Source organism: Callithrix jacchus, chromosome 11 (assembly GCF_049354715.1).
Source record: "Callithrix jacchus isolate 240 chromosome 11, calJac240_pri, whole genome shotgun sequence".
In the NCBI taxonomy this organism is placed as follows: Eukaryota; Metazoa; Chordata; class Mammalia; order Primates; family Cebidae; genus Callithrix; species Callithrix jacchus.
Window position 1 is genome coordinate 117328384 of NC_133512.1, and position 27747 is coordinate 117356130.

Consider the following 27747-nt stretch of genomic DNA (forward strand, 5'->3'; position numbering starts at 1 on the left):
GGCCCATTGTATCTAGCATGTAGGTTGTACTGGGGATCATGGGAAAGAGAAGGCTTGGAGAATCTTTTTTATAAAAGAGATATATAAGTATGGACTAAATTCTAAACTGCAAAATGGAAGAAACCTTGCTTTATTGCATCCAGGTAAAGGATAGAAAAGATACCTTCAGTTTTCCCAGAAGTGACATGATTAAAAGTAATAGCTATAGATCAGTGTCATTCATTGCAAATTAGTTTTGATCGATGGAGAATGCTGCATCTATGGATTTTTGTATTATAAAATTAGTTTAAGACTTCTTTTGTTAAACTCTAATATTCTGCACTACTTCATTCTTTATCTTTGTCAGTTTAGTCGTTTTAAGGACTGGAATATCTTTGTACAACTTAATTCAGTTGACTTCTTCTGGATACCCTAAGTTGAACAGACACATACATTAGTAGAGCTCTGACTGGCAAGAGGGCACTAATAGATATTAATAATAGCCTACTGCATATGGGTGTGTGTGTGTGTGTGTGTGTGTGTGTGTGTGTGTGTTTTAAAGAGGTTCTCACTCTGTCTCTCAGGCTGGAATAGAGTGGCACAATCAAAGCCCACTGCAAACTCAAACTCCTGGGCTCAAACAGTCTTCCTGCCTTAGGCCTTCCAAAGTGCTGGGATTATAGGCATGAGCCAGTGCAGCCAGCCACCTATTGTATAAATGGCTTATAAGTCATCTGGCTAGGCATGGTGGCTCACACCTATAATCCCAGCACTCTGGGAAACCGAGGTGGGAGGATCGCTTGAGCCCAGGAGTTCAAGACCAGCGTGTGCAACATAGACGCTTTCTATACAAAAACTAAACATGTTAGCTGGGTGTGGTAGTGCCCACTGTGGTCCCAGCTAGGGCGAAGTAGAGGTAGGAGGATCACTCCCTGGGAGGTGGAGACTGCAGTGAGCTGTGATCATGCTACTGCACTCCAGCCTGAATGACAGAGTGAGACCCCATCTCAAAAAAAAAAATAGTAACTAATTCATTTAACCAGTTTCTTATTGATAAGTGTTTAGACTATTTACATTTTTAAACTTCAAATATTCCAATAAACATATATACAGATTTATAAGAAACACTTATTTTTGTAAACATTTTATTAAAGAATAACATATATGCAAACAAAAAGTACAGAAATTTTCTTTATTTTTTTGAGACAGAGTCATACTTTGTCTCCCAGGCTGGAGTACAGTGGTGCAGTCTTGGCTCGCTGCAACCTCTGCCTCCCGTGTTCAAGTGATTCTCCTGCTTCAGCCTCCCAAGTTGCTGGGATTATAGGTGCACACCACCACACTCAGCTAATTTTTGTAGACAAATTATTTTTGTAGTTCAGTGCTGAAATCTGTAAAATGCTTCGTTACGTGTATAAATTCTTTTTTTTTTTAACTTGTATTTTTTTGACATGGAGTCTCACTCTGTTGCCCAGGCTAGAGTGCAGTGGTAAAATCTCAGCTCATTACAATCTCTGCCTTCTGGATTCAAGTGATTCTCCTGTTTCAGCCTCCTGAATAGCTAGGACTACAGGCACCCGCCACCACACCCATCTTATTTTTGTGTTTTTGGTAGAGACAGGGTTTCTGTGTCTGGAAACCCTATTGGCCAGGCTGGTCTCAAACACTTGACCTGAAGTGATCCACCCATCTCGGCCTCCCAAAGTGCTGGGATTACAGGCATGAGGCATCATGCCCAGCCTCTTTTTTCTTTTTTAATGCTTTGTAATTTTCTTTTGGGTGACTATACTACTGCTTATTCTTTATGCCGTTGATGAATATTTGGATTGTCTCTAATTTTTGGATGTTACAAATAGTGCTGTGAACATTCTTCAACATGGGCTTCAGTGAATGTGACTATCCATATGTATTGGGCATATCTCTGGGAGTAGCACTGACAGGCATAGGGTATGCATATGTGCAGGTTTAGTACTGCCAACAGTTTTTCAGAGTGGGTGAAACCATATCACCCTCCCACCAGCAGTGTCTGGCTATTTAAAAAAAATAACTTCATAGAAGTGAAATTTGAATAAAAGAGTAAATTCATTTTAAGTTTTGGAAGGTAGTGCTGGATTTGTCCTCAGAAGTACTAATTCATACTCCACTGAACACTAGATTTTTATCCAGCTCTTTCATTGTTTTCATTGTTTATAGTGAGAAAATACCATTTTTAAACTTCTTTAATGAGTCAAACTTTTTTATACTTCAGTTTTACCCATTTCAGTTTACTTGACTTGGATATTCTGACCTTTTCTTTGTTGTGGTGTTTATATTTTTTTATTACTGCTTTGTAATAATTTGTTTTAAAAATCCACAGTGTTTTTTCCTTCCTAGTTTGTCCTTTGTCTTTTACAATATAGAAGTGTTTTAGATGTCTGTTTTCTTTAAGGGCTGTATTATTTATGTTTAATTATGTTTAATTTTGTTTTAACTGGATTTGCATTTTTTTTTTTTAAGACCAAGTTTCGGTCTTGTTGCCCAGGCTGGAGTTCAATGGCATAAATCTCAGCTCACTGCAACCCCTGCCCCCTGGGTTCAAGCAATTCTTCTGCCTCAGCCTCCTGAGTAGCTGAGATTACAGGCATGTGCCACCATGCCTGGCTAATTTTGTATTTTTAATAGAGACAGGGTTTCTCCCTGTTGGTCAGGCTGGTCTCAAACTCCTGACCTCAGGTGATCCACCTGCCTCAGCCTCCCACAGTGCTGGGATTGCAGGCATAAGCCACCACGCCCAGCCTGGATTTGCCCTTTTTACCTGACACAAGGATTTTTTTTAAGTTTTAAAACATGTTAAACATATTATACTTTTAAATATTTTGCAGGATGTCAGAGGGTGACTAGTCAGAGTAGGCATGCATGTGTCCATTTGACCAAGCCAGAAATAAAGCCAATTTTCCTGTGTGGAAAGTATTAAATCCTTTTAGTGTGCATGTTTCTTAGTTATCATTTAGAAAAGAATTAGATCAAATTAGCGTAGACTGAACTATCTTATTTAAAAATCTCTTGGGGGATACTGTTCAGAGCTTTTGAGTCAAGGACTTTACCAAAAATACACCTGGCATCTTGCAGTCAGTTCTGTGTCCCACAGGACATGGGCTCAAAGTGCCAAATATTTAATTTCAAATTTATTCTCTAAGAGATCATTAAAACTATTTTAATGTTTTTTTCTGTTTTGTATAACAGTATGTAATTTGCACTGCTGATTGAGAAATATGAGACCAGTCTGTCATGTTATAGTGGGGTTTGAGAGCTTCCCCAAGCCTCTGTTACTTAAAATTCCTGCTGAGAGAATCATTTTTGAATTTTACCGCAAAGCAGATACATAGAACAGATTTTAGACAAATAGTCCTCTCTACTAATATGGATTAATTTGGTTCTGAGAATTTAATCTTAGTACCTTGAAGGGACAAGCATCTGAGAGGTAGGTAAGTTTTAGAGGAAGGGAGCACAGCCCTGTTACCCCTGTGTGATTAAAGTCCTGGAGCGCACCAAACCCTGAGGCAAGTCTGAAGAAGGTGGAGTTTGCGGGGTGAGGAAGAGTAGGTGACAGCAAATGTCATGGATGAGATTTTAAAAAATTTTTGTTTTGTTTTGTTGGTCTTTTGCATTTGGCAGTACTGCTCATAGCAAGGTTGTGTCATTAACTATATTGATTATTCCACATGCCAAGGAGACAACTGTGGGAACTCTTCTTAGTAAACCCCTCATTTTAGGAGCATAGCATTTCCAATTTAGGGGAATATGTATTTTACTGAATTTTGAATTTGACTAAAGGGAATACTGAATTTATATGACAGGCTCATTAGGGATAGATTGAGAAAGAGTGTAGAAAGGGATAGAAAAGCTAAAATTAAGTACCTGTTTTTCATGTACATTTTTTATTTTGTTTGTTTATTTATTTATTCATTTATTCATTTTGAGACTGAGTCTCACTCTGTCACCCAGGCTGGAGTGCAGTGACGTGATCTCAGCTCACTGCAACCTCCACCTCTCAAGTTCAAGCTGTTCTCCTGCCTCAGCCTCCTGAGTAGCTGAGACTACAGGCATGCGCTACCACGCCTGAGTAATTTTTGTATTTTTTAGTAGAGATGGGGTTTCACTATATTGGTCAGGCTGGTCTTGAACTCCTGACCTCAGGTGATCCATCCACCTTGGCCTTCCAAAATGTTGGGATTACAGGCAGGAGTCACCGTGCCTAAACTGTTTTTCATGTATATAGACAAAATGCAGTCTTATACATTTAACATGTTTAACCTGTCTAATCCTCATAAAAATCATATGATATGCTGTTTTCCCAATTTGCAAAGAGAAAACAAAGACTCAGGGAGTAAACTGACATTATTTTGGCTGGGCTTACTCAGCAAATGGCAGTCTTGGGATTTGAACGGCAGTCTCTGAATCCAAAGCTCATGCATATTCTTCTCACAACAGTATTTATTGCCTCCTAAACTACCAGAATTATTATGCATATTTTATCAATGTCATGCCAAATTTTGGTAGCACTTTAAGTGGCACATCCCGGGGATGTTGTTCATAATTCTGCCAGGTACTGTAAAGCCTGTGTAATTTCCTTTACTCTCCACCTTAGCATTGAGAGTAAACATGAGGTTACGATCCTGGGAGGACTCAATGAATTTGTAGTGAAGTTTTATGGACCACAAGGAAGTAAGTACATGTGTTGGTATGTGTTCTTCTATTACAGTCTTTTTCTCTATTTCTTAGTAGAACATCAAAGACAGATGGTAGCATCCATAGTTTCTGAAAAGCAAGTTTAGTTGGACTGCAGAACCAGTGAGGCAATCTTTCTCCCATCACAATTACTTTATATACAATCGTCCCTTGGTATCCGCAAGGGATTGGTTTCAGCACCACCCCATACCAAAATCCACAGATGCTCAAATCCCTATAAAAAATGACATAGATGGCCGGGTGCAGTGGCTCATGCCTATAATCCCACCACTTTGGGAGGCCGAGGCGGGTGGATCACAAGGTCAAGAGACCATCCTGGTCAACAAGGTGAAACCCCGTCTATACTAAAAATACAAAAAGTAGCTGGGCATGGTGGTGCGCACCTGTAGTCCCAGCTACTTGGGAGGCTGAGGCAGGAGAATTGCTTGAACCCAGAAGGCGGAGGTTGCGGTGAGCCAAGATCGTGCCATTGCATTCCAGTCTGGGTAACAACAGCGAAACTTTGTCTCAAAAAAAAAAAAAAAAAGCATAGAATTTGCATGTAACCTACACACATCCTCCCATGTCCTTTAAAAATCATCTCTAGATTACTTGTATTACCTAATATAATGCAAATATTATGTAAATAATTGTTATACTGCATTTTTTTTTTAAACAATGGAATCTCACTCTGTTGAGCAGGCTGGAGTGCAGTGGTGTGATCACCGCTTATTGCAACCTCCGCCTCCCGAGTTCAAGCAGTTCTCCTGCCTCAGCCTCCGAGTAGCTGGGACTATTGTCGTCCGCCATCACTCCCAGCTCATTTTGTATTTTAGTAGAGTCAGGGTTTCACCAGTCTTTTCTCAGACTTCTGACCTCAGGTGATCCACTCACCTCAGCCTCCTAAAGTGTTGAGATTACAGGCATGAGCCACCGCAGCCAGCCTTTTTTGTATTATTTGAATTGTATTGCTATTTACTATTGTTTGGAATTTTTTTCTTGAGTATTTTTGATCCATGGTTGGTTGAATCCAAGGATGTGGAACCTGCAGCTATAAAGGGCCGACTGTAGCTTTCTCTTTATCTCTATGTGACAGTACTAGACATGAGTTGTAAGTTGTGGGTTTTGTTATGGATGGCCACGTGGGTGGTTTCCAGAAAATGTTTTTTGTTTTGTTTTTTTTTGGCTTTGGAGCAGGGATGGGCATTGGGTTTATTGAGATAGGAGAGAAAGTAACGTGGCTGTTACTTACCAAATAATTGAATAGTGTTTAGTAATTTTGAAGAATCATGTAAATTACAAAAGAGAATGAATCTGCTTATTTTTTAACTCTGGATCTTTCCAAGAAAAGTATCTTAATCTGAACATGGTGCACCTACTGATTGTTACAGGTCCCTGACTCTTGAAGGAATTATCTGGAAGGTTTTCAGAAGATGAGGGGATAATGTTTAATTTACTCTCAGATTTATTTTCTAGTTTGGAGATGCAGTTCTGATGAATATTTTTGCTTTTATTTCAGCACCATATGAAGGCGGAGTATGGAAAGTTAGAGTGGACCTACCTGATAAATACCCTTTCAAATCTCCATCTATAGGTATGTGACTACTTGGTTTCTCCCCTTAGAGAGTTTTGAAATCTAAGAGGAAAAAAAATTCTTCATTTCATGGGAGATAATTAATTCCAGAAATGGCTATTTAATTGAATTTTTCCCTTTTTGGCTTTGGTTCATCAATGAATTTTGGGGGGAACTTCTATAGTTAGAAGATATTTAAATATACCCTTTGCATAATTATAATGACCATTACTTTAGTTTTTGTCTTTCAGTGTCAGATTTAACCAGCTTTAAGGCCCCACCACTCTTCAAGCTGTTAGCAGGAAAATAATAAACATATCTTAAGTCTAATTTTGAATGCCATATCATAAGAATGAATGTTCTAATCCTATCATTTTCAGAAATCCTCCGTAGATCCTACGTTGCTTTTTTTTTTTTTTTTTTTTTGGAGACGGAGTTTCGCTGTTGTTACCCAGACTGGAGTGCAATGGCACAATCTTGCTCACCGCAACCTCTGCCTCCTGGGTTCAGGCAATTCTCCTGCCTCAGCCTCCCAAGTAGTTGGGACTACAGGCACGCACCACCATGCCCAGCTAATTTTTGTATTTTTAGTAGAGACGGGGTTTTACCTTGTTGACCAGGATGGTGATCTTGACCTCGTGATCCACCCGCCTCTGCCTCCCAAAGTGCTGGGATTATAGGTGTGAGCCACTGCACCCGGCCCCTACTTTGCTTTTTTGTTCACTCCAACTCTGGGTACCTCATAATTAAATGACCCTTGCAGTCTCCCCATTCCCAGTCTTCTTAGCCCTCTAAACAGCAGAAGAAAGAATAGAAACCTCATTGGAATTGTACAAAGCGTACTTCTTCTTTACCTTAATGGGGGATGTTATTTACCTGTCACCCCCAGTCCCCAGTAAGGCACTCAGTGACAGATCTATCTGATTGAAGGTTGATACCTTTAAATACTTGGAGATTGTAGAATGGTAGTAATTTAGTTTACTTAAGCCAACTTTTTTTTTTTTTGGCTTCACTTTATACATGTCTTTATGGTAAAATATTGACCAATTTTAAGAAAGAACAATACAATTGTAATATATTGAGCATTCTGAAGATTATGTTGAGAATTGCCAGAGTTTAAACATTTTGCTACTGCTATGGCTGTCTTAAGAACTAATGCCCAATCTCCTGGAGTCTAGACCACTCCCCACTACACCCCCACTCCTAACAAAAAGGTCTTCTTAAAAGAGGTGGACCAAAATATTCTGAGCTTTGTGGTTTAATTCTAGGCTCCCCCATTTCTTTGCAGGGCAAATGGTGCAGAAAAGTTGGGATCATCACCAACTAGGTCCCACTTAAAAGCAGCAGCCTCTCCTCCAACATCTAGCTACTTTATGTGTGTCAGAGTTTTATTCTATAAAAATACTGCATCTATAGTTTCTTCTTGGGCTGGGGAAGTCAGTATTCATTTGAAGAATAAATGGGTAATTTCCTTGAGGTCCTTTAGAAGAGTTTTCTAAACCCAATACTGAAGAAGATCCTTTACAGGTAATTGGATCAGATATTTCTTTCTTGCTATACAGGGGCCTCTACCATTCAGCGTTGTGAATGGTAAAGTGGGACTGTAGCTGTGAGGTGTTATGTCTTTGAGACAATCCCCGAGCACATCTGACTTAGCACCTGTATAGGTGTAGAAACGTGCACACCTGTACATCCTCTCCTTTTGAGAGGGCTTTACTGTTGTGTTGTGGTTCCCTGTCCCTAGTTTATTCATCTTCTGACTTTAGGGTATTTCTTTCTGTTCAGCCATTTAAAACTCCTGTGTTTAGTGATATGACTTTAAAGCCTTTATATAAAAGTCCAAATCATAAATTCAGATACATTTCATAAATACCTATTTACCTAAAGGCTGAAAATTGGCATGCTAAGTCTAGTTTTGTTAACCCCACATTCCTAGTCAGAAAGGAAACAGTAGGCCGGGTGCAGTGGCTCACACCTGCAATCCCAGCACTTTGGGAGGCCAAGGCGGGTAGATCACCGTCCTGGCCAACATGATGAAACCCCATCTCTACTAAAAATACAAAAATTAGCTGGGCATGGTAGCAGGTGCCTCCCAGCTACTCGGGAGGTTGAGGCAGGAGAATTGCTTGAACCCAGGAGGCGGACGTTATAGTGAGCCGAGAACACGCCTCTGCGCTCCAGCCTGGTGACAGAGGGAGACTCCGTCTCAAAAAAAAAAAAAAAAAAAAAGAGTTTGCTGAAACTGTGAACTTACAGAAATATAATTTTCAAATCCTGTAGAAATGTAGTCATTTCTCAGACCTTATCTTAATGTATTTTTCTAGGTAGTATGATTATCTCAACATAACTTTCTAAGTAATGTCTAAACTGAGTCAGGCATTGCCTATTTATTAACTAATGACACAAAAAGCTTCCATGCTTTCTTAAATTAATGATGCAATATGAAATTGGTTGGAACAAATGACTAAGCTAATTTAACTTCTTCATAATTTTTTTCTTTTCCCTTTCTGTGTGCTTTCAGGACTTGATAATGCCTACAAATGTGTATCATCTTCTCTTAGGGAAGTAGATATAGCTGAAATGTTTGTACAAGCTGTTCTTGTTTCCTCCAAAGGAAGGTTGCATAAGAGAGTTTCAATCAGTTGTGTGGGGTGACCTGTTTTCAGGTCGTCAACAATGTAATTACTGTTGAGATGTGCTTTAAACATTCTGAAAGGTTGTGGCTCACTTAGAAAAGACAAGGATTCCTTTTTGAGGCGTGTAGATAGTTGTAAAATTATATAGAATGGTGAGGAGGTAAGATAAACCCAATCTCAACATTCTTTTTAAATCTTGCCCCTGTTGTATCTGGGTAGGTGTACTGTTCTTCGTGAGCCAAATTTTGAGCTTCTAAATAATAAGCTGTGCAAATTTAGATCATCTTTAATGCTTGGATCTTGGAATTTTGCAACATCTATGTGTACTTTGTTCTATTTTGTGTGTTTGTATGTGGATGTATATTTTAATTGTATTAATGACTCATATCCATTGGAGTAAATATAAGAAAATCTGTAAGCCAAAGTAAAGAAAAATCAAAATATCTTATAATCTTATCCCTTAAAGAGTGTCATCATTTACATCCTGGCATATGCTCTTTAAAACATTTCTCTCTGAATATTTATATATTCAGTATAATTTGACATGCTCATCTTTGGGACACTCTCCAAATGTAGTTTTAGAGGTCTCTCAGTAGTTGCACGGTTGCATGAGATGTCCCTTTAAACAGTCTACATCTATACATGAGTGGGTTTATCTTTTCTCAATAGCGGCATAGCTACTTTTTGGAAAGAAAGGAATATAAGTAGCCACCTTGGAAGCTTATGAACTTACTCTTACAATGCCATTATTGTTTCAAACTTTATGTTTGAATATCATAAATGATGGCAAATCTTGCTGCTTTGAAGCTGGATATGAATTTTTGAAATGGCTAACAGTCATTTAAGCCCAAAGAATAAGATGAATGGAAAAACTGAGTAATATCAATTGGGGTATAAAACTGGTCCTCTAGGCACTTTGAAAGAGTAATTATAAAACTCCTTTAATCAACTATAACATCGCTGAAATATTTGCATAGTTTTCCAGAGAGACTGCTTTGAAATGAATCATGTTTGAATCATTTTCTGATTTACTTGAAAATTCAGACTTTTATCTTTTTCATTCAGAAACATTAGTTCCTAGAGTGCTTAGCAATGCTGCTGGATGTTACTATGTAGAGTTAAGAGAGTGTGATTGGTCAGTGAACTGGTTATCAGAACAGAAGTTGTGGCCCTGCTTCTCCTTGACCATGAGAGAGATACTCAGCTGAACTATTGTTTCCTTTTCTAAAATGAGATAGTAGAATTAAACGGATTCTATGTGTTTGATATTGACCAGTGTATTAAAACTCCAGGTACATGGCATCCTGCTGGACATGAGGAAGGCTGTAGAAGATTTTTACTGGTTAGGAGAGAAGAGGAACGTAAATAAAATGCTACATGTGCTTTAATGGCATGGTTCCATTGTTTTTTAGGAGAGGTGTGAGTCAGCACATCAATTTAGAAGAGAGAGAGTAAGGAAGAAATAGGCTTCTGCAAGAAATAAATATATATATATATATATATATATATATATTTTTTTTTTTTTTTTTTTTTTTTTTTTTTTTGAGATGGAGTCTCACTCTGTCACCCAGGCTGGAATGCAGTGGCATGATCTTGGTTCATTTGAACCTCCGCCTCCTGCGTTTAAACGATTCTTCTGCCTTTGCCTCCCTAGTAGCTGGGACCAGGTACGTTACCACACCTGGCTAATTTTTGTAATTACGGGGTTTCACCATATTGGCCAGGCTGATCTTGAACTCCTGACCTCATGATCCCCCTGCCTTGGCCTCCCAAAGTACTGGGATTACAGGCGTGAGCCACCGTGGCCAGGCAGATTATGTTTTACATGTTGAAAATACAGTCTTCCCAAACAGTTACATAATTGCTACTCTGTAGTGATCTGTATCTTTTTTCTGAGATGGAGTCTTGCTCTGTCGCCAAGGCTGGAATGCAATGGCACAATCTTGACTCACTGCAGCCTCTGCCTCCCAGGTTTAAGTGCTCTCCTGCCTCAGCCTCCCGAGTAGCTAGGATTATAGGTGGGTGTTACCACACCTGGCTAACTTTTGTATTTTTAGTAGAGATGGGGTTTCACCATGTTGACCAGGCTGGTCTCGAACTCCTGACCTCAAGTGATTTGCCCTCCTCGGCCTCCCAAAGTACTGGGATTACAGGCATGAGCCAGTGTTCCCAGCCAATGATCTTTTGAATTCCAGTAGAGAGAAATGGGTTTCTAGTAAGGAAGGTTTTGTTTAAAAAAAAAAATAGAGATAATGCTATGAGAGAATAAGCTATTGTTGAAAGCTTTTTTACTGGTGTTCTGAAAATGATATTTTTCAGAATACATTTAAAAATTATGTCTGGCAGTTGAGGCTTTGGCTATGGCCTGTATCATTTCTTCTAATCAGGTTCACAAATTTCTTGGATACCTACTGCATGGTGGGCATTATTCTGGATGCTGTAGATACGGAAGTGAATAAATTGCTCTCTTGATACTTGATGTTCTTTTGGAGTGAGAAAATAAATCAAAAATTAAAACTTCTGATAGCTTTATGCAGAGAATTAATGGATAGAATAGCTACCTTGGATCAGATATTCAGGAAGGGTCTGACAAAGTGCAAATTTAAACTGAGACTTAAAAAGATTAAAAGGAAAAAAAAAGCCAGCCCTGATCCTCTAAGATCGTGGGTAAGAGCTTTCCAGGCAGAAGAAATTTTGAGTACAAAGGCCCCAGCCTGGAAAACTGGGTAAAAAGTGAGGTGTGTGACACAGGGGCCAAGCAGCAGGCAGGGTTGAGGTCACAGACTGCTTTGTAGGCCAGATTAAAGGCTCAATTTTCATTTTAAATGTAAGAGATCACAAAGGTTTTCAGTAGGGGAGAGAAAGGTCTGATTTTGTTTTTTGGGTTTTTTTTTTTTTGAGACTGAGTCTCGTCCTGTCACATGGGCTGGAGTGCAGTGGCGATATCTTAGCTCACTGTAACCTTTGCCTCCTGGGTTCTCCTGCCTCCACCTCTTGAGTAGCTGGGATAACAGGCACGTGCTATCACACCCAGCTAATATTTGTACTTTTAGTAGAGACAGGGTTTCACCATGTTGGCCAGGATGGTCTCGATCTCTTGACCTCGTAATCCTCCCGTCTCTGCCTCCCAAAGTGCTGGGATTACAGGCGTGAGCGACTGCACCCAGCCTGATTTTGTTTTTAATGATCACTCTACTCTGTGGGGCAAGAGACAGTGATGGGATAGAAGCACAGTTATAAAAGCTTTTGTAACCAGAGATGCTGGTGGCTTAGACAAAGCTGCCAAGGTCAAGAAACTTTGATCTGGACACACACTGCTCTGAAGAAATGTGGCTCCATTAAGGAAAACCAAATGGGGGTGGAAGATAAAGGGATAGTCTGTTGTTGTTTGTTTTTTTTTTTTTTAAACAGATCTCTTTTGTCCAGGCTGGACTGCTGTGGCATAATCCTGGCTCACTGCAGCCTGGACCTCTTGGACTCCAGCAGTCCTTCCACCTCTGCTTCCTGAGTAGCTGAGACTACAGGCATGCGCCACCATACCTGGCTAATTTTTTTGTGCATTTTTTTGTAGAAATGGGTTTCACTATGTTACCCAGGCTGGTCTTGAACTCCTGGACTTAAGCAATCTGCCTGTCTTGGCCTCCCAATGTGCTGAGACAACAGGTGTGAGCCACCATGCCTGGCCTGTTTTTAATTTTTTTAAAATGGAAGATTCAGAATGATTTTAAAGTGCTTATTGTAGGGAGATGTTTCAAAGAGGGAGAGTTTGGTGATGCTGGAGTTGGGAAGAGAATCACAGGAGCACCACCATTAAGAAGGAAGGAGGGGGCCGGGCACGGTGGCTCACGCCTGTAATCCCAGCACTCCGGGAGGCCGAGGTGAGCAGATCACCTGAGGTCGGGAGTTCAAGACCAGCCTGACCAACATGGTGAAACCCCGTCTTTATTTAAAAAAAAAAAAAAAAAAAAAAGGAAGGAAGGGGAGGGAGCAGAATCAGAACCCAGAGTCCTGGTGTTTCAGAAGAGGGGTATATTCGTGCAAGCTGTTGAGACAGGAGAAAGAGTGTGTGTGTAGGGAGGAGTTTAGAAATTTTCATGGAAAATTGAGGGGGCCTGCCAGTTGGCTTTTATCTTCTCAAAGAAAAGGGACAAGGCTGTTTAGTGAAACAACTGGAGGAGAGGTTAGGGGAATAAAGGGAGGAGGAGAAAAACTAGGAGATTTGAGGGATTGTGGTAAAATGTAACAGTCATGGGAGATTGTGGGAGTGAGCCGCCAGAGAAAGAAGGGAAGCTTGTAGGTGATGCTGAGTCCATGAAAGGCTGCTGAGCATGTTTAGATAAATTGGTATAGATTTGTTTACTTATGTCTCTCCTCCTTGTCAGCTCAGTAGATGTGAACTTCTTTAAGGCAGCCCCTGTCTCTGTTTTACTACCACCATCTACATCCTCTCCAATAGTGACTACTCAAGGCCTGATACATTACCTGTTCTGCAGAAGAATATTTGTGTGAGTGAATCAATGCCTACCTAGTGGTACCCTCAAGTTGAAATTGAGCAAATGTGAATGATGCTTTCCCTGGTAGATTTGCTAGATGGGCATTTTGGACGGGAGAGGACAGAGGATTTGCAGAGGATTGCTTGAGAATGAGGATGTGATGGCTCTTAAATCTTAAGCTGAGTAAGAAGCCGGTGAAGATTAGAGGGCTGGTAGGTGGGAGGAAAATGGGAGAATTTGTGGATTAGAATTAACAGAGGAAAGAATGAATGATTCCTGGAGTGGGAAGCTTTTAGCAAGGATAGGGGATTGGTAGGATAGGTAATGTCTGAATTTAGTGTTTGTGGAGGTAAATATGTGATTGTGGAGGGAATGACAAAGGTCAAGGTATGTCCCTGGGGGCATGAAGTGGAATGGAATAGAAGAGAGGTCATTGAGGAGAGGCTTAAGAAACAGAGACCTGGGCGTCAGGAGAATGGTCTGTATTGTCACCAAAAATGACAGGGGTTGGAGCAGAGAGTGACTTGAGGACCAGCCAGGTGCTGAAGTTCTCAGTGAGAGGAGCCAGTGGTCAAATGGGCCCTTTTGCTATGAAACCTGCTGTGAGCAGGCTGTAATGTCTAAATTGACTTACCTTCATCTTGCTATTAGCCAGAGTAAAAATAGTACATTAGCTTTCCCAACCTCTTCCTCAGGCTGCCACCTTTAAGAATAAGCCTGCTTTTGCATGTGCTTGTTGCTATCAGAGGACTTGTCCATTTCTTTCTTGAAGTTGACTTATGCCAGTTTTAATTCGGCCTTTGACCGCTCATTATTTTATAATCTTTCCATTCGCTATTTAAAACTTCCACCAAACTTGCTGTCTAGGTTGGTTCCTACTCTGTAGTGGTTGACCTCTAGCCTTTGAGCTGGTTATTCTGACATCTTTTTGGCATTAAATCTATTTCTTTCCATTTAGGATTTGGTATGATAATGAAAACAAGTATTTTTGGCATCCTTTTCTTTAGTTAAACTGAATTTCTTTTGAAAACAAAAGTCTTAGTTCTTTTTAAAACCCTATTCACAGTTTGAGATTTGCTTATATTCCTGGTGTTGGTGAAAACTGTGTTGTTAGGTGAAAGTTTAGAGATTATGATATCCAGTTTGCCTGATTTTAAGAATGGAAGAAAATGGCCCTGTGTGGTGGCTCACCTGTAATGCCAGCACTTTGGGAGGCTGAGGCAGGCAGATCACGAGGTCAGGAGATGAAGACCATCCTGACTAACATGGTGAAACCCTATCTCTACTAAAAATACAGAAAATAAGCGGGGCGTGGTAGTGGGTGTCTGCAGTCCCAGCTACTCAGGAGGCTGAGGCAGGGGAATCACTTGAACCCAAGAGGCAGAGGTTGCAGTGAGCCGAGATCACGCCACTGCACTCCAGCCTGGGACAGAGCAAGACTCTGGCTCAAAAAAATAATAATAAAAATAAATAAGAATGGAAGAAAATGAGGCTGAGATGTATGACTACTAACTAGTTGCAGAGTCTGGCTTCTGGCTTCTAGTTCAGTATATATGTGCTTGTTTTTTAACTATACCAAATGCAGTCAGGATGGGTTTTTTTTTTTTTTTAATCTTTTGCTTGTACATCAAGAGGGGATGGTCTTTTTAGTTAGTAATAAATATGGGGCACATGTCCTCAGGACATCCTGGGGCTATGTCACAGAAATAGTAAAATATTAAAAATAAAAAAATATAAGTGTATTTTTCATTTCCAGTGTGATGGAGTTATAGCAAACATCTCTCTGAATCATAATATCTTCTCATGTTCTTGACATTTCCAAGAGCATTAACAGATGGACACATAGGATAGATATTATGAGTTTTAAGATGAGGACAGTAAGAAGAAATTACTTATTCATTAAACTTATTAAGCTAATTCTGACATTACTGCATGCTTACTGTATGCCAGTAACTGTTAAAAGGTTTTACGTATATTGAACTTGTTTAATCCTCATGATGGTCCAGTGATGTGTAGATGCCATTATTTAGCCTAGTTTTAGGAATAAGGGAACGGAAAGGCAAAGTGATGAAGTAAATTGCCCCAGAGGCTCACACAGTGGCATTTAGGCTTTCTGACTGGAGCCCGGTCCTTTTTAAAAAATGTATTGTTACATGAGTTACATAAGTATTTGGGGTACATGTGCTATTTTGGTACATGTATGCAATATGTAATGATCAAATCAGGGTAATTGGGATAGCTGTCACCTCAAACATTTATCTTTTGGAGACTGATCTTTTAACTACAACTCTTAAGAGTGGTAGAGAGGGCCGGGCACGGTGGCTCAAGCCTGTAATCCCAGCACTTTGGGAGGCCGAGGCGGGTGGATCATGAGGTCAAGAGATCAAGACCATCTTGGTCAACATGGTGAAACCCCGTCTCTACTAAAAATACAAAAAATTAGCTGGGCATGGTGCCACGTGCCTGTAATCCCAGCTACTCAGGAGGCTGAGGCAGGAGAATTGCCTGAGCCCAGGAGGCGGAGGTTGCTGTGAGCCGAGATCACGCCATTGCACTCCAGCCTGGGTAACGAGCGAAACTCCATCTCAAAAAAAAAGAATGGTAGAGACTTGAACTTGGGTTTTGTGAGTTCAAGTCCGATGTGTTCTGTACTGTATTATCTCTGACCATGAAAATAAATACTGCCTGATCAACAGTGTGGTTATCTGAATGACCAAGAGATTGAAAGATAAACTATGAAAACAAGACAGAAGTTAGTCTTTTAATAATGAAACTATAGGAAAGTAGGCCAAAGGTTTTGGTCATCAACTAGGTCGGTAGAAGGATTATGCTATTGAAGGATAACACTTCACCTTTTCTTAGTTTTAAATGAACTTTTCTTATCCATTTAGCTCATTCCTCAGACTCCATATTATCAGAGAGAAAGGAAGAAACAGAAGAGGACCCCTTCTTGAATTTAGATCTGAACACACAAGTTCAGTTCCATAGTTCCCATGACACAGGGCATTGAGAGAGAGCTCCTTGTCTGGTTCCTCACCCAAGAAAAGACAAGCCCAGGTCCATCTCCCCTGAGTAGGAAGGCTCAGTTCTCTGAAGAGACTTTTACCTGGGCACAGGGTCCCTCAGGCAGGGCCTAGCTATCTGAGGTAAGATGAAAATCTATCAGATTGTGCAATCCTGCACACAGCTGGCCATCGGCTATCACTAGTGTTGCTGGCACACCCCTACGCCTTACTCAATTGGAACACCCCAACTCTGGTCACCCTGTGTCTTAGGAACAGAGATCCATGTTATTACCCTTAAAAAATTTTGTAGTCTGAGATACTGCAAGGGAAGATGAAATTCAGTCTTTAATAAGAATATTTTAAACAATTATACCTACTCAAAAAATAGAATTAATTAGTTTAGTTGTGAATAGTCTGCTTTATGTGGGCAGTTGTTCTGAAGATAGACGATTAGAATGACAATGTATTCACTTACTGCTTTCTCATAGGAATTCATAAGCTTATAATGAAATTGCATCAGCCATAGCTGTCTGAGCCACCTTAGTCTAGCTAGGCTCATTTTATCCCTGGGATGTAGCTGCTGTTTTGGCCGTTGGTGCTTTTCACCCGTTTACCATAGGGTGGATTTACCTTGATTCACAAGTCATTTGTCTAACCTCTCATTTTGTCAACAAAGTCTAGGTGAAATTTTTGGTGATTGGCCCAAAGTATTTCATTTGTCCACAAATCGGATCATTAATATCCTCTCAAATAAAGGCAACAAAGGTGGAAAATAGATGAGGTTTGCCCTCATTTATTTACATATTGACCCCAATGTCAGAAGTTACTCAGAAGTGTATACAACTCTGGATAGACCCCTTCCTGGAACTAGACACAGTGGCTGAAATAAAAACCAGTTTCAACATGACTTTGCATGTTGTTATTTATGTTTGCTGCCTATTAGCCTGTGGGTCATGAGATTTGTTATTCTAGAGCAGTTGAGTATTGAGTAGAACAAGCAAAAAAAAAAGCAAGGCATATTTTTCTATTGTAATCTGTGTTTTTTATTTTTTAAGATGTATAATAATAGTTTACATCAACTAAGTGTAATTTGGATTCCTTGTCCAGAATTATAAATCACCTAATTCCCTTCTTCTAAAAGATGCAGGACACAGATGGTAAGCTTTTTAGCTGGACGTTTATTCCTGTTGTGCAATCCTCCCCATCCCCTTTAACAAGTGCTAGAACTACGCCAGAGAATAATTGTCCAAAAAAAATTAAAGGAGTTCTGATTTTTATCTGGTCAAATCACTGAAATATGTCATTAGGAAATGTCTGGTAGTGGCTGGTCACGTGGCTCATGCCTGTAATCCCAGCACTTTGGGAGGCCGAGGCGGGCGGATCATGAGGTCAGGAGATTGAGACCATCCTGGCTAACCCGGTGAAACCCCATGTGTACTAAAAATACAAAAAATTAGCCAGGCATGGTGGCACACGCTTGTAGTCCCAACTACTTGGGAGGCTGAGGCAGGAAAATTGCTTGAATCCAGGAGGCAGAGCTGAGATCATGCCACTATACTCCAGCCTGGGCCACAGAGCAAGACTAGGTCTCAAAAAAAGAAAAAAAATGTCTGGTAGTGAATAAAATCTTAAGTCATGTAGATTAAAAATAACCTGCTACTTCTACTTATCATGTTGCCATAAAAGCAGTTTTCAAAATATATTCTCTCAAAATATCTTGAAAATAGTTCCTGGTCTAATGGAAACAAGTGTTGGGAAAATTCTCTTGCTGCAGACATTCATTAGTGTGATGATAGCATTGCCAAAAGGAAGGAGAACATGCCAGGGCCAACACACACAGTCCTGAGAACATTCCTTCTCCGAATTTCTGGCCTGTTCTCTTTCTTCCCCCTTCTTACCCAGGAGTTCCATTGTTGGCATCATTATCCAGAATGTAAATGGCTTTGCCAGAAACACTGCCCACAGCTTAACTAAGAACAAATGTCAAGGAGATATGCTCTTTTCCATGTATTTGCTTTAAATATTTTTCTAACAATTAAAAAAGCCTGGGGGCTGGGCGCCGTGGCTCATGCCTATAATTCCTGGCATTTTTGGAGGCTGAGGTGGGTGCATCACTTTAGGTCAAGAGTTCAAGACCATCCTGGCCAACATGGTGAAACCCCATCTCTTCCAAAAAATACAAAAATTAGCTGGTTGTGGTACTCCCAGCTACTTGGGAGGCTGAAGCAGGAGAATCGCTTGAACCCGGGAGGCGGAGGTTGCAGTAAGCTGATACTGCACTCTAGCCTGGGTGACAAAGTGAGACCTTGTCTCCAAAAAAAAAAGGCCTGGTATAAGAAGAGATCATTTTAGTTTAGAAAGTAGAAAGTTTTTCGGTAGGGTTGGTCTGGCTGTGTTCATTCCTCAAAGGCAAGGTTATAAACTGTTTCTGCCTACTCTGGAAGAGTCAGAGGGTTTGTTTTGTGGCTCTTCATGGTATTTTATCATGTTGGTCATTTCGTATGGTATTCTCTAGAATACTTCTGTACCTAAAAATGCTGTCTTACAGAATTAATTTCCTTTAAGGACTTAACTCTTGGATATTTCCCCTTGATTCCTCTGTTCTCAGAGTACTTGCCATTGTTATTAAATATTAAATGCTAGAGTTTTAGAGCTGATAGGGCCTTTAGAAATAGAGTGGAGATTTTGGAGATCATGTGGTTCAACTATTTGTCTTCGTAGGTAAAGAAACAGACCCCACAAGGCAGGGCCTACGGATGATAGTAGAGTTGGAACCCATGTCCCTGTTTAGTACTTTGGACTTTGTGATGTGATTCTGCCCTCTGTCCTAGTGCTGAAATGGTGTTCTATGCTTAACAGGGGCACTGGAGACTAAGCTCCAAACCATGTATTATTAAAGTGTATGTATACCAAGTTCTTTATGGTTCTGTTATGTATTCCTGTATTCAACCAAGCCAAATCTAGATTTAATTGAAAACGGTATAGAAACTGTTAATTCCATGGCCGGGAGGGCAGTGACTCACGCCTGTAATCTCAGCACTTTGGAGGGCTGAGATGGGTGGGTCACAAGGTCAGGAGTTCAAGACCAGCCTGGCCAACATGGTGAAATCCCATCTCTACTAAAAAACAAGCAAACAAAAAAAACCCACGAAAATTAGCCGGGCGTGGTGCTGGGCATCTGTAGTCCCAGCTACTTGGAAGGCTGAGGCAGGAGAACCGCTCGAACCTCAGAGGCAGAGGTTGCAGTGAGCCAAGATCACACCACTGCACTCCAACTTGGGCAACAGAGACTCCCTCTCAAAAAAAAAAGACACCTTAGTCTTTCAGAGACCATTTTGATAAACATTTAAAGCTTACCATAATTATTTTCTTGACCTAACACCTTTAAGTGCCCTGTGGTATCAGCTTGTTGAAGTGTAATGCCCCCGTAGGATCCCCATTCCATTTTGCTTGAGATCTGCCATTCCCCAGCACTCAGGTGCTCTGAGCTGATTGAGCTGTCCCCAACTAGCCTATTTTAGGACACAAGCCATTTGTTAAACAAGCCAAGGACGTGAATATGTCACTGTTTCGGCACTAGTCTCAGTACCCTCCCCACATGTACTCAGAATAAAAGTCATCATCCTTTAAAGGGCCCCGAATGCTGATCACCTCTCTGACCTTACTTCTCATTTTCTGCCCCTTACTCAAATACCTTCAGTTTCAGGAAAAAACTTCAGAGTGTCAGGCAAGCTCCTAACGTGCTTTGCACTTGGCTGTTGCCGCTATGTAGACCTTCTCTCCTCTTGGTACCAGGTGACTACTCTTTTACCTCCTTCCAAGCAAGTCACCTTCTTAGGAAGTCCTTCCCTGACCATCTCATTTAAAGTTGCAACCCCACCCCACCCTTTCCATTTCTGGCCCCCTCCTTTGCTGTGTTTTTCTCTGTAATCCTGGCAACCTTCTAACATAGGACTTAGTTTTTCTAAAGACCTCTCTTTACAGAATTAATTTTCTTCAAGGACTTAACTGTTGGGTATTTCCCCTGAAGTCCTGTGTTTTCAGAGTTCTTTGATATTGCTTTTAGTTTATTTAAATGAAAAGTTCCCAATGCTTCTCATCTGTAGCCAGCATTGGGAACTTTTGCCATAGACGTTGCTTCATTAGGTGTTAGTTTTGAGAGTTCTCACAGAGGCAGTATTTTAAGTATCAAGAATATTTTAAATTCTTAATAGTAGCTTCAAGCAAAATACCTTTGATATAGTAGGACTATTCTCTTGCATTAAACCACGTAGTGGCTCAGCATAGTTCCCCACTCATCAGAAAGCTTCCCTGCACTAGTGATAGCAGCATATTCCTGGTAGCTGATCTAGAAGACCACACACCTTATAACCTGAGGGTCCTCTGATTTTGGTGGGAGGGTAATGAATTTGTATTATTCGAACAAGAGTGTTCAGATAGGAGATTTTAAATAAAATGGTTGGTTTTACTGACTTAAGATAGTTCAGCACTAGTTATTGTTTGTATAATTAAGTCTATTTTAGAATGTTTGATACTATGTATAACTTTTTTTTTCCTCCGGAAACGGAGTCTACCTCTGGCTTCCAGGCTGGAGTGCAGTGGCATGATCTCAGTTCATTCCAGCCTCCACCTCCCAGGTTCAAGCAATTCTCCTGCCTTAGCCTCCTGAGTAGCTGGGACTACAGGTGCCCACCACATGCCTGGCTAATTTTGGTATTTTCAGTAGAGATGGGATTTCATCATGTGTTGGCCAGGCTGGTCTCAGACTCCTGAACTCAAGTAATCTTTCTGCCTTAGCATCCCAAAGTGTTGGGATTACAGGCGAGAGCCACTGCGCCCAGCCGATACTGTGTATAACTTTTTATTTGAAAGTTTTTTTTACTTTCAACTATTAAAATTACACATTGTAGAAATGTCGGAGAGTCAAGAGTACAAGTAGAAATAATGGGAGAATACTGCAAAGATGACAACCATTGACACCTGTTTCCTTCTAGCCTTTCCCCATTGCTGTGATCCTAGTTCTGGTTCAGGTGTGGTGGTTGGGGGAGTGATGAGATTTGAAAAGTGCAATGGATAAAATAGTCCCACCAAGAATTAACATTTGTACTTACTTGCTTCCAGTTTCTTAATTTATGTGCATGTCTTAGAGCAAATAATACACAAGTACATTGTCCCTTTTTTAAAGATATATATTAATAGTGTTAGATAAAGTCATTTTTTTTTAAAAGACAGTCTCACTGTGTTGTCCAGGCTGGGGTGGAGTGGTGAGATCCCGGCTCACTGCAGCCTCTACCTCCCGGATTCAAGTGATTCTTTTGCCTGAGCCTCCCAAGTACCTGGGACTAAAGGTGCATGCCACCACGCCCTATTTTTTGTTTTCTTTATAGTAGAGTCAGGGTTTCACCATGTTGGCCAGGCTGGTCTTGAACTCCTCAGGTGATCCACCTATCTCAGTCTCCCAAAGTACTGGGATTACAGGCGTGAGCAACCGTGCCAGGCCAGATAAAGTCATTTTTAACCAGTGTTTCCCATTATGTTTCCTATTCCTATAATGACACCTGGCCCTGTGCCCTAACTGAAACAGTTACTTTTGGAAATTTGGTATACGTTGGTTCAGTACAATTTTCCCATACTTGTTAGTTACTATGGAGAATAGGTAGTATTGCTTTGTTTTAGTTTATTTAAATAAAATCAGGCTGTAAATATAACATCCTGCAACTTAAAAAAACAAAAACAAAAAACCCCTCAGCTTTAGAGCTATACAAGTTGATACATGATCTACTTCATTACCTTTGGCTATATAGGACTCAAGTAGATGGATGTACTCCCCTTCATCCAACCCTATCCCATTGACAGTGCTGAATTTGGCTCTTAGCTTTTATAAATAATATTGCAGCAAATACTCTCATGGGTCATTTGGGACATGTGTATTAGCATTTTTCTAAAGTTTTGTAGATTTTTTTACCCTAATTTTTCTCCCCTTAATATTAAGACATAAACATTTCCCATTATTAGAGACTTTGAAACATCTTTAATTTTTTTAATGAAAAATTAATATTGGACACAAAGCTTTTTTTTCGTCAGAGTAACTTAAGCATCACATGGGCCCTCTTGATTGTAGTAGATAGAACAGTATGCTGTTTCAACACAGAGCATCTAAAAACAAAAGTGTGAGTGACTAGAATGGTCTAAGACTGGAATACTTGAGACTTGGTGTTCTTACCTGTTTTCTAATTCAGGGGAAGTTTCTCAGGTTTTTGGAGACAATCTCTGTAGTGCCTTACTTGAGGTTCCTCCTCCAGTGCCATTTCTCTCCATCTTCCCTGATTCTTCTTGTATGTATTCCCCGCACTCACTCAGTACTTTGTTTAGATTGCAATTATTTCTTGATGTCTCTTGTCCCACTGCCAGTGACCTCTTCAAGAATAGTGTACTGTCTGTCTTATTTTTGTACCCTATCCAAGCGCAATGCCTGCAGTATAGGTGCTGACCAAATATATTCTGAATGAAAGAGTGTGGGGATGGGGTGAGGGAGGGTGGGGATCGGAGATAGTGGTGGTGATACTCACCTTAATAAGGAACTTCAAATATTGAAAGTGTGGAACAGAATGAGAGTCCTAAAAGGAAAGGGAGTGATAAGGATGACAAAATAACCCCTTTGACAAAGGATCTCTGCTTTAGAATATTGCCATTTGCATATATACTAAATCACTGGTTTTTAGAGAAAAAAATGAATTTCTCAAAGTTTAAATGGTCATATAGCTATTAAAGTGTGTCCTTGGTTCGCTAGGAAAAATTTTTAAACTTAGATCTCCAACAGATATAGCCAACTGAGAGAATTTTTTTTTTTAACTCCTGCTTCATTTCTTGGTTGCCTCAATTTTAATCAAAACTGGGTTTCCCTGAATGAGTAGACTAATGTTAAAGGAAATATTTCGGTCATTGTTCTTATGAAATCCTTTGTGGTTTGAAGTGGTATTCCTTTAGTATTTCAACAGTTTCATTCATGTTCCGCACATGGTGTAACAAATGATACCCGTAAGTAAGCTTCAGAAGGAAAAGTTCAAATGCAGAACCTCCAGATTTAAAGCTTGAGCAATAAAACTTTTGGGAGGAAGAGTCAGAGTGAAGTTTTCTTAGCTTTTATCATGACCCTGGTTATGAACCATTTAGTAGTATAATTTCTCTTTGGGCAGTAGCTTCATAGCTAAGAAAAACAGTTGCTTTAATGATTGTTTTGTATAAGAAGCTGCATTTCTCCCAGTTTGCTTGTTTATTAATAGAATGCTGATGTAAAGTAATTGGAGCTATCAGTAGAATATTTTCAGTAACCAAAGATCTTTATCAGTAACCAAAGATCTAAGGTTGAAAGTAGTGATTTATAAGGCTTACCATCTTTTCCCAATACTGAAATTGTTTCTAATACTGAAATACTTTAATTGTTTTCTGGATACTTTTTGCTGCTAATTAACATCTCTTTTTACAGGATTCATGAATAAAATTTTCCATCCCAACATTGATGAAGCGTAAGTAACTATTTTAAAATGTTTAAATTTTAGCAGGAACTGATCTTGATTAGTGTTTCTCTGTCTTTCTGTTATAAAAAGCCTCGGTGACTTTTTTGGACCTTCTCAGGAGTTAGGACTGTACAAATGGTCATGTAAATGGTAGAATCCAAAGGATATGAGGTTTTTAGTCACTTAGTTCACATTCTGCTATTGTACCACTTCTTTTTTTTCCATTGTTGTGACTGGATCTTTCATTTTCTTGTTATTCCGCTAACAGTAGTCATGTTCCACTTCTCATTTCTCTTTGTGTAGACACAATTCAGAGATCTGTTTTCAGTCTACAGATTTTTTTCAGGTGTTAATAGTATTTTCTCAATTCTTGAGAGTAAGGCAAGATTCATTTCAGTTAATGAATCTTATTTATTCCTCTCTTTCATTCTAATATTTTATTAGTGATACTTAAAATATTCTAGCATATCATGTTTGTACTTCTAGTGCTGTTTAGAATATATGATTGTTTGGGACACAGTTTTAATTTGTCATGGCACTAAGTTTTACTGTCTCTCACATATACCAAGGTTTTTCTGAACCTTGTGTGAGTAGGTTGTATGTCTACATACATCATGCCCCTTAGTCCTTTAATATTAATATTTTAAGATATCCTAACAAAGACATTCTCTTATGTATTCACACTATATAGTTGTTAGATTCAGGAATTTAACGTTAATGCAATACTTTTTATTTAATCTACTGCCATATTGCATCTTTAAAAGTAACTTACTTTTTAGCACTTTTTTCTTTCAGTAAAGGATCCAGTCTAGAATCATACATTACATTTAGTGGTCATGTTTCTTTAAACTATAGGCCAATTATTTTATAGATTGTTCCTCAATTTGGGTTTGTCTGATGTTTCCTTATTACATTCAGGGCATGGACACACTTAAGGCCAGAAAACCACAAAGTGAGATTGTGTCCTTCTTGAAGTATCACATTCGGAGACACACAAAGTCTGTCTGTCCCTTGCGTTCTCAGCACCTGGTTCAGGTGATGTCTGGTTTCTCCATTGCATAGTTACTATTTTCCCCTTTCAGTCTGTAAGGAGACACATAAGACCTTGTACTATTCTGTTCCTCATCATACTTTTCCCCAATTGGGATTCTTTTTTTCACAGATCTATTAGAAGTATTTCTCTTGATAAGTAAAATCAGTTGCCAGATACATGCAGCTAACTTTCTAATTTTTAAAAACATGCCATTCTTTCCATCTGTTTCAGGTCAGGAACTGTGTGTCTAGATGTAATTAATCAAACTTGGACAGCTCTCTATGGTGAGTTTGGCCATGGAATATTTTTTGGAGATGTTGAGACATTGCCTAAAAAACTGTTGTTGGGCTTTGCTTTTCTGGTTTAAGATGTTTCATTGGGAATGAGAAGGGATTTTTGAGGGACTGACTGGGGAATTTTAATCATTGGAGAAAAAATTTTCTCTTAAGTACAAATTTCAGTTTAGCTGTGAAAGTTTAAAATGATTTTGTGAGATTCTGAACTTAAGGTATAGTGATACATATACACACACACAAATACATGTGCAAACATTTTATGTGTGTATTCAGAAGCACATAATAGTTACATATTTACTATATATAATACCTTTTAGTTTCGAAAAAACACTTAGGAATGTCCCTCTGAAATGAAAGACAAATGATGTAGTAAGAGGTTTTAGGGGATCATCATTTCAAAGGCCAAAACCTCCTGATGAAGAAAGAGTAATTTAGCCTTATCTTCAATGCTGAAAGTGACACCCCATCTCTGACAGTGAATCAACAGATTAATTGCCCAGCTCTGCAAAAATACTATGCTGAATATCACAGAGACTTATAAAGAGTATCAGGCCTTCCCTCCTTGTCACCTGGTTTGGGGAGCTAATATTATTTTAAAATACAGTCATCCCTTGGTATCTGCAGGGGATCAGTTCCCAGACCACCTGCAGATACCAAAATCCGTGCTTGCTTAAGTCCTGCAGTCATCCCTGCGAAACCCACTGACTTGGAGGGCTAGCTGTGTTTATTGAAAAACCACGTGTGAATGGACCCATCCAGTTCAAACTGTGCATGGACCCATGTTCAAGGGTCAGTTGTCTATTTGAAGTTAATTAGAGATACAGCAAATGAATCTGTTTTTCCCTCCACATGTCCAAATCCTCTGGCTTCATAGAGTCTCCCTACTCCAGTGTTCCTACCCCGTACACTTCCGCCGATTCTCCAGCTGGAAGTAATCTCTGGATACCATTACATTTCATAGCTCCTTTTTTATGGCCCACTTTTACTTTCTACTTTGTATTTGTTGTTTATGCCTTTTTTTTTTTTTTTTGGTGCTACTCGATTATTTCCTACCTTAAGGGCCATCAGGTATGTGTCTGATTCATCTGTAAGTCCCCAGACTCTTGTCACAGTGCCCTTCACCAATATGAGTTGAAAGAATGAATGGTACAGGTAACAGTTGCTGAGAGGCACAAGAAAAGAAGGGAAAGCTCAGTTGAGGCAGAGCTTAACCAGGGATGGCTGCTTCTTGTTGAAGACTTGTGAGACCTTTCAATGGTCTAAGGTAGATAAGACTTCTTAGTCTAGCCACAATCTGCAAGTTACCTTTGACAGGTAGGTATCTTTGAACTAGATTGGTAAATGAGAATCACAGAGGAAGATTGGTCACCAGCAGAACACAGTTAATCCCCGCCCCCAGCCGATTGTGCCTTTCAAAAATTCTTTTCTCTACCTTAGTGTTCTCCCCTGATCTTTGTGTGGTTGGCATCTTCTTCATTCATCTCACACATCACTTCCTCAGAGCAGCCTCCATTCCCAGCCACTCTATCTGAAATCACATCCCTCCATAGCACAGCACTCTGTTGTATATATATATTTTTAATTTTAAAATTATTTTTTAATATATAGAAACAGAGTGGTACTCGTTGCCCAGGCTGGAATGCAGTGGTGCAATAATAGCTCACTGCAGCCTCGAGCTCCTCCTGGGCTGGAGCGATCCTCCCACCTCAGCCTCCCCAGTAGCTGGGCTAGTACCTGGTTTTAAATAAACTTCTAAAACTGGTATTTGTTTATTATTTATCTTATCCTCATAGATTGTAAGCACCATGAGTGGGGACTTTGTCTTGTTCTTGTTTCTCTCTCTACACACACACACACACACACACACACACACACACACACGACTAAAACAGTGCCTGATATACAATAATGGTTCAACTGTTGCCTTAATGAGTGAATTAATCATGTTCAGCAAGAGAGTTTTAGGGGAGATGATGGCACATAGTTGAGGCAACAAGAAAGAACATACACTGGTCGATTAAATGGATTCCTTTTAAGATGGTTTTTTTGGTAAAAATGTCTCATGGCAGGCTGCCTGGAATATCTGATGTAATGATGTGTTTTCTTAAACTACAGTCACATACTAGAAATGTATATATCAAAATACTGCAAGCTGCTTCCAATTACAGTGAAGTAAATTGAAGTTTAGTTTTGTTAAAGCTTTTACCATTGACCAGAAAAGCTTTGTAGATGTTTGCTGACTCTCAAGTACCTCACGTCTCAGAACAAGTTTTAAAAAGAACAAGTTTAACTGAATTATAATTCACAAGCATGCAACTCGCCCATTTAAAATGTGTAATTCAGTAGTTTTTAATATATTCAATTATATTCAGCCATCACCACAGTCAATTTTAGAACATTTTCATCGCCTCAAAAATAAACTTGTACCCTATAACTATTCCCTACTTACCCCCACCAGCTCTAGGCAACCATGAATCTGCTTTTTGTTTCTGTGGATTTGTCTATTCT

General features: G+C 39.7%; 1 protein-coding gene across 9 annotated transcripts in view; it reads left to right on the forward strand.

The window, feature by feature from the left end:
- The window catches only part of UBE2H (ubiquitin conjugating enzyme E2 H), a 115129-nt gene that overhangs the window by 62714 nt on the left and 24668 nt on the right, over positions 1-27747 (forward strand). For 3 of the 9 annotated variants that reach the window (XM_054237705.2, XM_078343769.1, XM_078343768.1), the window contains 4 exons: positions 4607-4699; positions 6206-6280; positions 23880-23919; positions 25175-25227. In XM_054237705.2, coding sequence (XP_054093680.1) covers positions 4669-4699; positions 6206-6280; positions 23880-23919; positions 25175-25227 — 199 coding nt within the window. In that variant the 5' untranslated portion in view covers positions 4607-4668. The remainder of the gene's footprint in view (positions 1-4606; positions 4700-6205; positions 6281-23879; positions 23920-25174; positions 25228-27747) is intronic. The other 6 variants (XM_078343772.1, XM_078343773.1, XM_078343770.1 and 3 more) reach the window with 3 other exon arrangements.